Here is a 14,054-nt window from a genome sequence, read left to right as displayed (position 1 = left end):
GTTAGCATGATATTGAGGGGAGAGTTGGACACTGCTAAAATTAGACTTAGTTGGCTCATCCGAACCCATTGGTATAGCACTTTTTTTTATTTACATCATATTCATTTGTTAAACCGTATGATATGGGTCAAACTTAAGATGGAAGATCGTGGTGAAATGGTGTGAGTCACCCCATCAATTAATTTGTGTCACACTGAAAAGGAAATTTACGGCTAAGAATTTTAGCCACGCCACCATTATTTTTATTGTCCAAGTTTCTTATAATAACATTTATTAATATATCATTTTATAAAACAAATTTGACTCCGTGCTTGACAAATTATCTTGAAGGTGTTCGAAAGGAAAGGGCATTCTACAATTTTTCTTATGAAGACTCAATCAATTATCAACTCATAAGTAAATTGAGCAGCAAATTACCATTTGGAGAGTAATCAAGGGGCATTGAAATTTACTCCTTTGTAAAGTCTTAATCAACCAACTCTTAAAAGTTCCAATATTCAAACTTGCATCAGTTTCTCTTTAAAAAGAAAAAACTGCATCTGTCACCAAATGTGCACGCACCATGGAAATTTATGGTATCACAATTTTCACGTGCATTCACTTGTCAATTATACATATTTATAAAAATTATATAACAAATATAAAGAATATAATTTAGAATATTTAAGTATGTCATCCTTTTACACATTGTTGCTACACTTGCTATTAAGATATCATCAATAGATATACTTTCTTATGGCTATTAATTTCATTGGCATTCACCTACTCATAACAAAATTTGATTATTTACCAAGAGGGTAACATCTACTGGTTCTCCAGGATACCTAAGAGATTCACTGACATGGTTAATTTACCACATGCCATAAATGGTGTATGGGAGTAGAGTACAACTGAACTGAATCAGGTGAAGTAAAAAAATTTAAAAGCTCGAGTTTGATTTGATTTGAAATATTTAAGTTCAAAATTCAACTTAAGTTTGATCGAACTTTAATATCTAATCTCGAATTCAACTCAATAACAAAAAAAAATAAATAAAACTTGAGATTGATTTGACTGACTCAAATGTCGACAGAATCATACTTGATCTCGAATTTAAGACATAATCATAATTAAAATATATAATTAAAATAAATATAATATAATATAAATAAAAATAATATTTATATATATATAGAGGCATGCACATTCAACTAGATTCAGGAGCATTTAAGGTGAGTATTTTGTTGTTCAAATTAAATTTAAAAAATTATTTATTTTATTTGAATTTAATTTGAGTTCGAGTTTGATAATAATTGAGTAAAATTTTATTTTGATCGGAGCCACCACGGTGTATCCATGGTGCATTAGGGGTTAAAAAAAAAAAAAAAAAAGTAAAAGAAGAGTGTTGCAACGCCTTTGTTAGGTGCTTGGAGAAAATAGAAATAAAATATTTTCCATCTCCGACGGCCCGTAGACTCAGAATTAGAAAAACCATATTTTCCACCTCCTTTCTTTAAGTAACGGCGTATAGGGCGTTTAGTTTCACAAATTGGAGAGAGAGAGAGGGAGAGAAGAGAGGGAATACGGTTGGCTGTTGAGAGAAGCGAGCTGGCTCCTCCCCTCTTATCGCGGATAGAGGTTGGAGTCTATAATAGAGTCGAGAAAAAAAAAGGCCAAGGAAAGCTGAGAGAGAGAGAGAGAGAGAGAGCAATCAAACAGAACGAGTCCAACAGAAGAGAGCAATCAGTCCAACAATCATCCCTCTTTTCTCTCTCTCCTTGGATCTCAGATCCACCCTCCCCAAAGTCTTCTTCGTAGTATTTTCTCACGGATATCCTCTCGAATCTGGGTTTCTCGGATGCGGGATTCGGAACCATGGATCCCAGCAGCAGAGCGGCCGCATCCACGGCGAGCTCGGGGAGGCCGAGGGACGCCCTCAGGCCTCTGTCTGACTTCCCGGTCGGCCTCCGGGTGCTCGTCGTCGACGACGACCCCACCTGTCTGAAAATCCTAGACAAAATGCTTCGCAAATGCCTCTACGACGGTATCGCCACCAGCTCTTCTTATTCTTCGACACCAATCTAATTCTCTGATTCAGTATTTTATCTTGTCACGTGGTTCGTGGTTTCTTTATAATTCGAATCGATTTGATGCAGTGACGACTTGCTCGCGTGCGGTGGTGGCGCTGGCGATGCTGCGGGAGAAGAAGGGAGAGTTCGATCTGGTTCTGAGCGATGTGTACATGCCGGACATGGATGGTTTCAAGTTGCTTGAGCACATAGGTTTGGAGATGGATCTTCCTGTTATCAGTAAGTATCCGCGTATGTGTGGATTAGCTCCAGGTTTTTGCGAACTCAAAGGCGGGGTTTTTGATTGGTTTTTATTGCTTTCATCGATGGCCAGTGATGTCGGCTGATGACGGGAAGGATGTGGTCATGAAGGGAGTCACTCATGGCGCCTGCGATTACCTTATAAAGCCGGTGAGGATGGAGGCGCTGAAGAATATATGGCAGCATGTGGTGAGGAAGAGGAGGAACGAGTTGAAGGAGTTGGAGCACTCGGGAAGTGCAGAGGAGAATGACAGGCAGAGAAGGCTTCTCGAAGAAGGGGATAATGCATCCTCGGTGAACGAGGGGAGTTGGAAGAACGCGAAGAGGAGGAGGGGTGGGAAGGAGGAGGAGGAGGAGGAGGTTGAGGAGCGCGAAGATCCTTCGACATTGAAGAAACCGAGGGTAGTTTGGTCCGTTGACCTCCACCAACAGTTTGTCGCTGCCGTGAAACAATTGGGCATCGAGAGTAAGTGATTTTTTTTTTCTTCTTCGTTCTTATTTGACATTTGATGTCATTATTTGAAATTAATTGTGGTACTTGTAGAATCTAGAATTAGAAGTTCTTCTTAAATGCACTTTGAAGAATAGAGGTTCTCTTAAATACACTTATTCAACTGAAACTTTGAAGAATAGAGGTTCTCTTAAACACACTTATAGGGAGGAGATCTTTGCGAAAAGGAAAGAGATTCTTTTCAATGTTACGGGTTAATTAGTCTATTCAAGAGAATTTCTCATTCTAGTTTCTTAAAAAGTTTCCCTTCTTACCATGTGACTGTTCAGTCTTTCTAAATTATCCAGTTTCATTGTTCTACATTCCTATTTATCGTGTCCGATATCATGCAGAGGCTGTTCCCAAAAAAATCCTTGAGTTGATGAATGTTCCTGGACTTACTAGAGAAAATGTTGCGAGCCACCTGCAGGTACAGTGGTTGGTTCAGAAGCCTGAACTAGTACATTTTTTTGTATGTGTTAGCCATACTTCTTCATATACATTTTACATATTTTTAAGCTCCTGACTTGTTTCTCTCATGGACTAGCAGATGCTTCTGTTCTGACTTGCACATATTCATTAGCATATATATCAATTTTAAGATTACCAAAATCATCAACTGGCTTCAGCAAAAATATATGAATTCAGTAGATGCAATATTTTGTTATTCATCATAAATTCAATATTTTTTTTTTGTTATTTGATAAAAGAGATTTAAAGAGTTAATAAAAAAGGCCTAATGTTTATACATCAAAATGACTTTAAACTTCTGATGTATGGATTGAATTGGATGCAACCGGATTTGTCTACTTGATGCTCTTGCATGTTGCATGACTGTTTATAACTGAACTTATTGAAAAATCCAGGTGCTTATGTCCCATAAAATATAAATTGTTCTATCTTTAGCCATTTAAGGAAGGTATAGCAGAGATATCATCAGTAATTTCTAGTGAAAGAAATGACATTGGTTTTGCAATTTTACTATTTTTTCTGATGAAGATATATAGGAAGTTTCTTCCATTCCTGGACACCAAACAGTCTCCATATATAGTTGGTTAGAGATTATACCAAATCTAAATGTTTACGTGGACTTCTAAAAGAGATAAGTGATTCACTGTTTGTTCTTTGATAATATAAATTGCATACTTTCTATCAACCATCATCTTGAAAGGTTTTCTGCTTGGAATATCCTTTCCAGAGTAATTGAGTTGGATCTTCCGCAGAACCAATGTGATCCAGCTTTTTCTGTGAGGAACGTCAAGTCCCCTCTTATACCAAAAGGCCTTCATTAAGAATAAGAAAACACAATCCATTAACTCCCCACCTTCAATTTCTGGTATCCTGGACTCCCTGTAGTTGCAATCTAAGATAAAAAGCTGATTTGCCTACCAAATCCCCTCCTCCGTAAATCATCTTTCTAAATAAAGATATGCAACACATGCAACCATTGTACATTTACTTGGTCTGTCTGACCAATAGTTGGATATTTGTCTTTTAGCCACCAATATATGAATAAAGACATTTCTTTTAAAAAAAAAATCTTTAACTAAGAACAAAGTATTTGGAATTTGGTGATGAGCATGCCAACAAAAATGCTTCAAACTGTATGAGTAAAAATTTTCCTCTTCCATTGGTTTTGTCCTGACAAGTGCGTATTTGTGTCTTATTCTTGTCTTCACCAAAAAGCATAATGTGGCAGAGATAAAAGTGAGAAAAACCATATGGGAGGCCTACAGATAGAGTGCAATGATTAGACTAGTGGGGATATTACACATTCAAGAAGAAACGCTTCAAGTGAGTGCAATGATTAGACTAGTGGGGATATTACACATTCAAGAAGAAACGCTTCAAGTGATCAAGCACCAAATATGAAAAACTAGAATATTGTTTGGCTTAAAGCTTATTCTGAATTGGAGCCCCTTGATGCAGAGAACTGTATCATTTCAGTAATTGAAGCAAAATTGGGACATCGACCTGTCATATTAACTTCTTGATCTAAATGGTTCATATAGGTAGCAGGATTTCCATCATCTTGTATTCTTTTGTAAACTCCGTATGGTAAGCAAAAACAAAATTGTAATTTGATGCTTCGTCCTGAAGAACATTTGTCACCATCTGAAACTATGGCTAAATGACCTAAATGTGATAAGACACAGCATGTCTAGTACGTAACATTGAAACGTTGAATAAAGTAATTCTGCCCTGTTTAGATGAGATACCAAAAAAATTTGGCAAAATTTAATTGACACTATTTGTCCTCTAGTGTGACTTAGAAAGGAACCATTTAGCAAATAAGACTACGGGATACCCGTAGGAATCTAACTGTGTGCATGGCAATTGAACAAACCATAAGTAGTTTGAAAGTTGAACAGATTTCTTTTTCTTGTATGAGAGCTGTTTAATACTTGTCAGTATGGTGCCTCTGTCATTTGAGGCAGTAGGTCCCAAGAAATTTTTACCTTAAGTTTCTTTTACCTTTTTATGAGAGGGAAGCACTCCATTAGTTTCGAAATTGGTCCCTTTTCTGTAGGAAGATTCCAGACCTGGGAATTCATTTGTTTTTGTCTTATCATAATAGTTTATCTTTGACCAGTATCTTAAATCAAAGCTTTCTCTTTCCCTTCTCCAGAGATTTGGGAGGGGTTCACTTGGATTGCATAATCAACAATGTATTTCTCACATTGCACTAACTAGCCCTTTTAATGTTGTTGGCCCCTCATGCCCAAAGTCAACTTGTACAAAATTCCATTGCAACTCAGAAATGTTTGATGTTGTCCTGAGAGTGTGTTATAACTTGTCTGGAACATTGATGGACGTCCTTTGACATCATACAGAAAGGAGAAGGCTTGTTGGTTGACATTAAGGCGTGTGTTGTATCCCTTCATATTTTACATGCCTATTCTTGTAAAAGATGAAAAACTTCCTTCTACATATATTGTTTCACTTTCCCTTCCCTCTCTTGATACATTCTTATAATGGTCATTATCAGTCATGCCTTAAAATTCTAAATATGAATAACTTTCCCCTTGGCAAATTGCATTTGAATTAAGCACATATTTATCATTTCATATTTGCATGACTTCTAACAGTATGGTGATAACTTGAGTTATCATTGATGGATGTTCAAGGCATGAAGTTTTTCACTTCCAATCATAAAAAATGTATAAAATTCCCATGTCAAACACTTTGACGACATCTGAGATTCAAATGTGGCCACTCTTCTCAGCAGAAGAGTGGTGTGTGACCACTAGGCTAAAGCCCTATTGCCTATAAGGTTGAACTTATCATGTCTCAGGCTAGGTCAACTGTAATAAGTGATAAATCCTAACGAAGGAGCTATTTATTGAATTATGCAAATAAAAATAGAGGCTTTATCAAGGAGCAAAAATCTTATAGCTTAATGTGCAACTGTGCCTATTAAAATTATTTGTGACTGCAGGTGCAGAAATACTGGAGAGGTGATTCTATTGGAAGTAAAGGGAAAAACATGCAAGATGATCAATCATTATAATAGAGAGAAACTTGGTGCTTGTTGACTAGGTTCAAAAAGCATTGGGATACCATATTGTGAAAATGACAATGGTGGGAAAAATGTGAAGGAAATCAACGGACAAGGCATAAAAGATAAATTTCAATCTCTCTTGTGAGCTGCGAAAAAGGATAGCTGATCCCTTGTGTTTGACTTTGTTTCACAGTTGGTAACTCTGTTTTGCTACTTTTCTCATGTTTAGGAAAGTTCATGTTCTAGGCTGAATATGGTGTTTTTCATGTGTTGTCTCTAGGATCACTATTATATCCTGGAAGATCAGTTAATTTGTCATGTCTACTGTACCAATGTTCTATTTAGGAACCTTGGCTCAACAATTTATTGCACTATGTCAGATGATAACATGGTACTATTCTGCGTTCCTAACTGTCTTGATATTTGTTAGGGTGTTTCATGCTAGGGTTCTCCAGGTCTTTAACAATGTTAGCCTCCATTGTGCCTATTTGCTTAACTAATGGTTGTTCATCGATTATTTATCTGCTTAACTGCTCTTTCATACATTCCTTTGCATGAACTCTTTATCCATTCATGTATCTGGATGTGTATTTCTCAATTTTATCTTCATTTGGCAGTGAAACTTGTCATATCGTGGTATCAAGGGTGGAATTCTAGTGATAATATCATATACACTAAATTGTTTTAATGGGTCAATGAAGATAACTCTATAGATTTGCAAGCAAAGTTCACCATCTTGGTACTCGGCCCTATACTGGTACCAACATATTATTATGTTGGTATGGAGCCGGTTCGACATACCGAGTGTTGATACACCCCCTCTACCGTGTATCAGTATTGAACTGGTGTGGTATGGTATGCCCTGTACCACTTGGTTCAGTATGGTAAGGCAAATCTTTTTTGCAAGAATATTTATGCTAATTATTGTTGGTGGTGCTTGTGCAAGATTGTTGCCCTTTTTTTAAATAAACTTCTTTTCTCCTTGCTGTTCTCTAGTTGGAGCACGTTATGAGTCGCATGCTTCACTTATGATCATTTCATTCTGCATGAGCATTTTTTTATGTTCGTTACTAATTCTTGATATTCAGCATGTCTATTTAGTTAATGGCGTATTTATGATGCACATCGTTCTTACTTTTGCATTATTGTACTAAAAGTTATTCTGCTCTAGTATATTGACAAATCTAGTGGTACACAACAGAAATACCGATTATATTTGAGGAGAGTAAATGGACCGCAACATCAGGGAAGACTTGATACACCATATACAGGCAGTTCAGAAGCAACATTTCATTCAGTTGGTTCGTTTGATGGGTTTGATCTTCAATCTCTTGCTGCCGGTCAGCTTTCACCACAAAATCTTATGGCTCTACATTCAGTGCCTGGAAGAGTTACAAATACTAGCATAGGCATGTCTTCTGTTGATCAAATAGGTTTCTTCAATTCTAGTGTGGAAATATCTAATGCTTCAAACATGAGGCCTCCGTTAATGCAGCAAATTGACAAGAAGCAAATGAACTTCATTTCTGGACCCCCCACCAGCATGGAGTCAAGGCAGCTTGGTCAGTCGCAACAACTGGTCCAATCATACGGAAGTATGGGACTGCAACCAGTGAAGGAGCATCAGGACTTTTTAACCTACCATCTTCCCAAAGAGCAAGCACTACATTCCCTGGAGGCTCCATTAATGCAAACCTGAGTAATTCTTTGGTTATGCAAATGACTCATCAAGGACCGCAATTTTCTTTATCTCAGCAACAGAATCAAATACATATTAGTATGCCACAACTGCCCCAAACAAGGGGACCGATACAAAATGGAATTGCTGGTGAACATGATTCGAGGCTCTCAACAACCATCGCACAAATTCTTCCAAATGACATTTCAAGTGATGTCTTGGGAAGTAGTGGGAGTAATATGAATGTGGACACTTCATTGCCTGGAGGCTACATGAATGCTTCTTCATATGGTTCAGTTTCTCATGCTTTGTATGCTGATTTTCCTAACAGCTGCATGAATGAATCAACTGGAAGTTGCTATCCTCTTGCAAGAAGTGCAGGAGCAACCAGTCTCACTTCAACTGGTATGCTTCAAGATGTTATGCCCCCGGTGGGAAATGTTGAAGCATTAGGTAGTTCCGCTGGCCTAAAAGGAGCAAAGGACTCTGTTCCAAATTATGATCTATTTAGTGAACTTCATCAAAGTAAAAGCCAAGACTGGAAGCTACAGAATATAAATGTTTCTTACCACTCAGCCCAACAACTTGGCTCCAAGCAAAGCAATATTGCCTTTGGTTGTCCATCATTGGCTCATCAAGATTCAATTGCTACCATAAAAGATGGGAGTTGTCGGAATACATGCACTGTTAGGAAGGAGATTTTTTCAGTGAGAACAGAAATTGGACATGAGAAGGGAGAGTGCATTGCTCAACGCAATAGTACCATTCTACTTGAAAACTCTGTTAGAGTAAAAGCTGAAGGCATGTCAGATCATAGTTGTCAAGACTTGCTTTTTGATGACAATATTATACCAGATGAGCTAATGGATGCTGTTGGAAAGAAGGTTAGCTTTCTTTTACATCATCATCTTTCTATAAATATTTTGAATAAATCATTCATTTCATATTTTTTCTCTAGTTGTTTTTTCTATAACTCTTGATTTAACCGTAGAATTAATCCAAACATTATGAACCATAAAAATTTGCTTCTCCACAAGTTTTTTTCCTGATATGAACCATCCTACATCTCGTTTGATACATCAAAATGTTATCTTCATTTTCTTGGCATATCATTAATTTGGAAGGAAAAATCTTTAGGAGCTTTATGGCTTTTTATTGCTTGCATAAGATGATCACTGCATGAAGCTCACAGGATGTATTTTCTTTTCATCATTTCTTTATTTAATATTTATATCTATTGTTTCACATATTTCCATCTCAAAGAGGTTTTTGGTTAAATTTCAGCATCAAGAAGGGGTTGTGCAAGTTGATCCGAGCTTAGTTTTGATGGCTATTCCTCGGGTAACAGTGTAGCTCGCTGGCTTCCTCCAAATGATGCCACCAGCTATGGGCTTCTACAGTAAATTCCATAACTGCTCTCGCTGTCAAGACATAGAAAAAATCCTTTGTCTCTTGGCGGTTCTCTTTCCCTCATTCTGTCACTCTGATGACTCTTTTGAACCATGCTAAAAAAGATAGTCCCAAGTTAACCCATATAAAAGTTCTGGATGGTGGCATCAATCACAAAGATAGGATTGTGCAAAGATGACGGCCAGTACGCAAAGGCATAGTTGAAAAGTTTTGAACTCTTGCTCGTGCTAACAAGATCTACCCGGTTTAATGGAGGGTAACTGTGAATCGTGTGGTTATGGTGTGATTGAGTTGTTTGGTAGTTGGGAAATAGGAGCCTTTAAATACTCTCTTCAATATTTGAGGGGAGTATTTCCTAACTTCAATAACTAATCTTGTTGCTTTTAGAATTACAATTATCATGTACAGCTTTCTACTGATTTATGAAGATGTGGTGCTTTTATTATTTATTTTTCATATCTGTAAGCTTGCATCATCTCCTTTCCCTTGATTCCTATTGCTGCTGCTAACACTTTTTTTTCCCCCCTTTGAATCCTGTTGCTACTGTTAACACACTCTTTTCCCAAATACCGATCTGCTAACAATCTATATATTATACCTTTCTCCATTCCCGTAGATCATAAGCTGTCTACCAGTGTCTTCAGATCTTGGTGTCGTATTGACATATCAAAACTTTAAAAAAAATAGACTACAGAAAACAAAGAAAAGCTATATTATGAAAAATATATGGTAAATCATAAGCATCAACTACTAAATAGCGTTATTAATAGAGACATTTACAAGCCTTCTAATGAAACAATATAAAAATTTTAGTGAATGTCTTTATTTTTCTCCGAATTCATGCTTTTTCTTATCTACGTATGCATGAATTTGTGCTTTCTCCTGCAGAGTAATGAAATCAACATGCCGGATTGCATTAAAGTTCTCAGAGGCATCACTTCAGTTGAATAATATTGTGGTGGATGTATAGTGAAAAGGCCTTATTTAAGCTGTACTGGTACTGCCACTTGAAGTACAAAATGGCATTAAAAATCTCTGCTAAATATAAAGACAACCGTATTGTCCGGTGTTCCTCATCCATTCATTTGTTTCATCTGACGACGTATGAGTTAAACTAAGATGGGATCTCACATCAAGCAAGAGACTGCGCGGATTAGTGTTAAATCCATCTCATAAAAAAATGGACAAATTCGTCGGGTATCTGAACCTATCTGATTAATCATATTCGGATATCTAATCCTGAATTAAAAAAAAAAAAAAAAAAAAAGAAAGAAAGTTGGATAGGGAGGAGGAGCAGGGGAAAGACCCTTGCATATATTATACAGCAGTATGTAAATAATTGGATAAATAGTTTAGATATAAACGGGCTCTATACCTTAATGGTAAAGGTAGGGTTAGATGTCTTCTAGTTTTGGAACTCAATTCCATTCTCTTAAATTTTAAATCCTAATTCTTAAAAAAAAAATCTAAAATCTAATAAATTTTAATTTAAATTCTAAACCCAATTCAAATTCTGTAGAATTTTCTTTCACTGCATAAACCATTGGATTATCTTTTGCATAGTTTTCAAAGCACGGCATCTTCAAAGCTCAATCCATTCTCTCAAATCTCAAATCCTAATAAAACTATACTGTACATTAAAAAAAATCCAGGGTCTCCTAGCATTCCATGTGACGAGCTCTGGATTCCCCATGATAGTTTTTTTTTTTTTTACTTCGATCCCATCCTGAGTCCTCTAGAACCTCCCGAGCTCTTTCGAACCCTCGCAGATGCCTCTCCTCGCCGCTAACCTCCCACCAGTCTTCGTCGTCATTTTTCTTGCCATGGTCACCGATATCGGCCTTCCCCTCCAATCTCCTTTGCGATGCCGACCTTTTCCCTACTTTGCTCGCTGCCATCTCCCGCTGGTCTCTGTCGTCACCTTCTTCCTGATCCTCACTAGCATCGGGTTCCCCCCTCCAATCTCCCTCAGGGTTTTCCTTCTCATAGATCTCCCTTTTTTCTTTTTCTACTTCGTCCCCTTTCCGAATGTTTGTTTATTTTTTTTTTGCCTTTGTTTTCGCTGATTTTTCTATGTTTTCCCTCTTATTTCCTCTATTTTTTTTCATTCTCAAGCATCGTGGGAGGCTTAGAGCAACCGAATGAGAAAGAACCCCATCAGCATCTCAGTCAGGTGGGAGGCTTAGAGCGATCGAATGATCAGGTGGGAGCTTAGAGCGACCGAATGAGAAAGAACCCATCAGGCGTCTCAGTTAGGTGGAAGGCTTAGAGACTGAATGGGAAAGAACCCCATCTGAAACTGAAGAAACCCCTCTGATCTCCCTTGGATGCTCTCCTTCCGATAGATCTCCAAAAAGTGGAAGAAATGAAAAGAAAAAAAAAAAAGAAAAAAAATGATCGATCGTGTTGGAAAAAGACTTACCTTAGAATCATTTGTGCTCTTATTGAATCATTTGAATTTGAAAACTTCGTCCCTTTTACTTCTTTGATTTGGTTCACATTTTTTTCTGTTAATCCTGCTTTTTCGTGATCTACTTCGTACTGGATATCTGATTTTGAGTTCTTGATGATGACATACTGAGATATGATGAAGGAGGACATTAGCTGTATTTTCTTTTATTAATTGTGTTCTCGTATGTAGATTGAACTTATTTTTGAAGTTCATGCTTGATTTCTGACTGATGATATGAGAATTTACAATTAAATTTAGATGCTAGAAAATATCTGAGAATGCATAATATTATCCTATCCTCTAAATTTTAGATAAATATATACTCACTGAGAGCAAGCTATCGGTGTAGGCATATTTCTGCATATAATAGTACTAAAAGAGACAACATATTGCCCTTATAAAATGCATAATATAATCTTCTTTAAATATTTTGTGCTACATAAATCTGTTAGGTTTTATCTTTGAACTTGGAAAATAGACATTAATCTCTATCTAAAAAGCTTATTGGATGTTGCCTGATTTTTCTCATTAAAAACAATACTTTCACTGAGATTTCATCAATCTATGTGAGAAAAGGTTTGGCCTTTTAATTCTTCCCTATTTTCTTTATTTTTGTTGATTTTTTTATTTTTTTTTGATGTTTTTCTTTATCTTTTTTGTTCGCAAGAGTCTCAATCGGATGGGAGGCTTGGAGTGGTCGAATAGGAAAGCTTAGATCCATCTCAATCGGATGGGAGGCTTGGAGCAGACAAGGTAACTCTCTCCTCCTCTCAATAAAATTTATTAAAATCTACTTTTTATAGATTATTTTTTACTATCATCTGGTAGTTTAAAAATTTATTACTGTTCAGATGTTAATTTGATTTCAAGATTGGACAGTAGCCTGAAGGTAATTAAATGATGATTATTATCTTGATGTTAATTTGATTTAAGATTGGACATCTTGAAGATAATTAAATAATAATATGAAAAATTTATTATTATAAATTTTATTTAAAAATTATAGACTTTTTTGCTATCTTAATGGACTTGCCAACAATGAAAATAACATTTATGATATATATATATTTGTTAGAAAAAGAAGTAAATTATAGCCATCTATTTTTTGTGGATGATTGTATAATTTCGGATTCATCTATTGAGTAGATATCTTTAACAAGATATTCATTATATTTTGATCCATATTAGTTTATTGATAAATAAAAAATTATAAAATTTTTAACTTTTATCTTACTAAAATTTATTATATTATATTATTTATTATTAGAGTAAGTTAATTGAGTGATTTTTTCTTTCATATTTTTATGCGATTTTGTTGGTTTAGTTATGTCTGCTCATATCACTAAATTGCGGAGTATTTGATGATTTAGATTGTTCCTTTTTCTCTATTATATCTCACTTTCTAAGTCAATTTAAATAGATTTTTAGACTAAGATAAAAATATTATTCTAAAGAAACATGACGTATATAATGTTAGGTAGGTTTAAGAGAAAAATATATCAAATTTTAAAATTTTTTGTAAGATATTTTTAATGATTCTAGCTTCATAGCCCTAAAACTATGGACATCCATCCCATAAATATTTTAAAATATATTAAGAATTTATTTTTAATTAGTTGTTTAAAATTTTTTGTAAATATTTGATTTTTTAATTATAATTGTATAGATGGATATTATTAAAATTTGATCAATAAAAATTTAGAAGAAATTATCAAGAAACTATGATTACTTAAGTCAATATACGAACTTGAGGTTCAATACAACATAACGAAGTTATCGACCGCACCTAGCTGATAAGATTATGAATCTTATTTTTATTTTATTTATTAATTATTTATTAATTTTTTAGAATATATTATTATTTTTATAAGTTTTGGTTCGTAGGAAAAATAAATTTTAAATCTATGCAGAAAAAGATCTTGCCTTTTAATTTTTCCATCCTTTCTCTGTTTTCTTAATTTTTAATATTTTTTTTACTTTTTTTGTTCGCAGTGAGAGGCTCAGAGTAGCCGAATAGGGAAGTTTAGATTCATTTTAATCAAGTGAGAGGCTTGGAGCAGCCAAGGTAACTCTCTCTTCTCCTCTCAATAAAATTTAATGAAATATATTATTTTTTATTGATTATTTTTATTGTTATTTGGTAGTTTAAAAAATTTATTTTTGTTTTGATGTTAATTTAAAATAGAATTTTAAAACTAAAGATAAAATTCTAG

The 14,054-nt window shown here is 35.3% G+C and overlaps 1 protein-coding gene across 1 annotated transcript; it reads left to right on the top strand.

Moving 5' to 3' along the window:
* The first annotated feature begins 1,542 nt into the window (after positions 1–1,542).
* On the top strand, positions 1,543–9,838 carry LOC105032803 (two-component response regulator ARR2). The gene is given in 8 exon segments (XM_010907369.4): positions 1,543–2,023; positions 2,136–2,288; positions 2,383–2,775; positions 3,153–3,229; positions 7,503–7,908; positions 7,911–8,863; positions 9,264–9,291; positions 9,294–9,838. Coding segments are annotated over 8 exon segments (2,268 nt in total). The 5' UTR covers positions 1,543–1,854; the 3' UTR covers positions 9,383–9,838.
* Positions 9,839–14,054: the final 4,216 nt, after the last annotated feature.

This window comes from Elaeis guineensis, chromosome 5 (assembly GCF_000442705.2).
Source record: "Elaeis guineensis isolate ETL-2024a chromosome 5, EG11, whole genome shotgun sequence".
NCBI lineage: Eukaryota > Viridiplantae > Streptophyta > Magnoliopsida > Arecales > Arecaceae > Elaeis > Elaeis guineensis.
The sequence above is the reverse complement of the archived record's forward strand: the minus strand, read 5'-3'. Positions and strand labels throughout refer to the sequence as shown.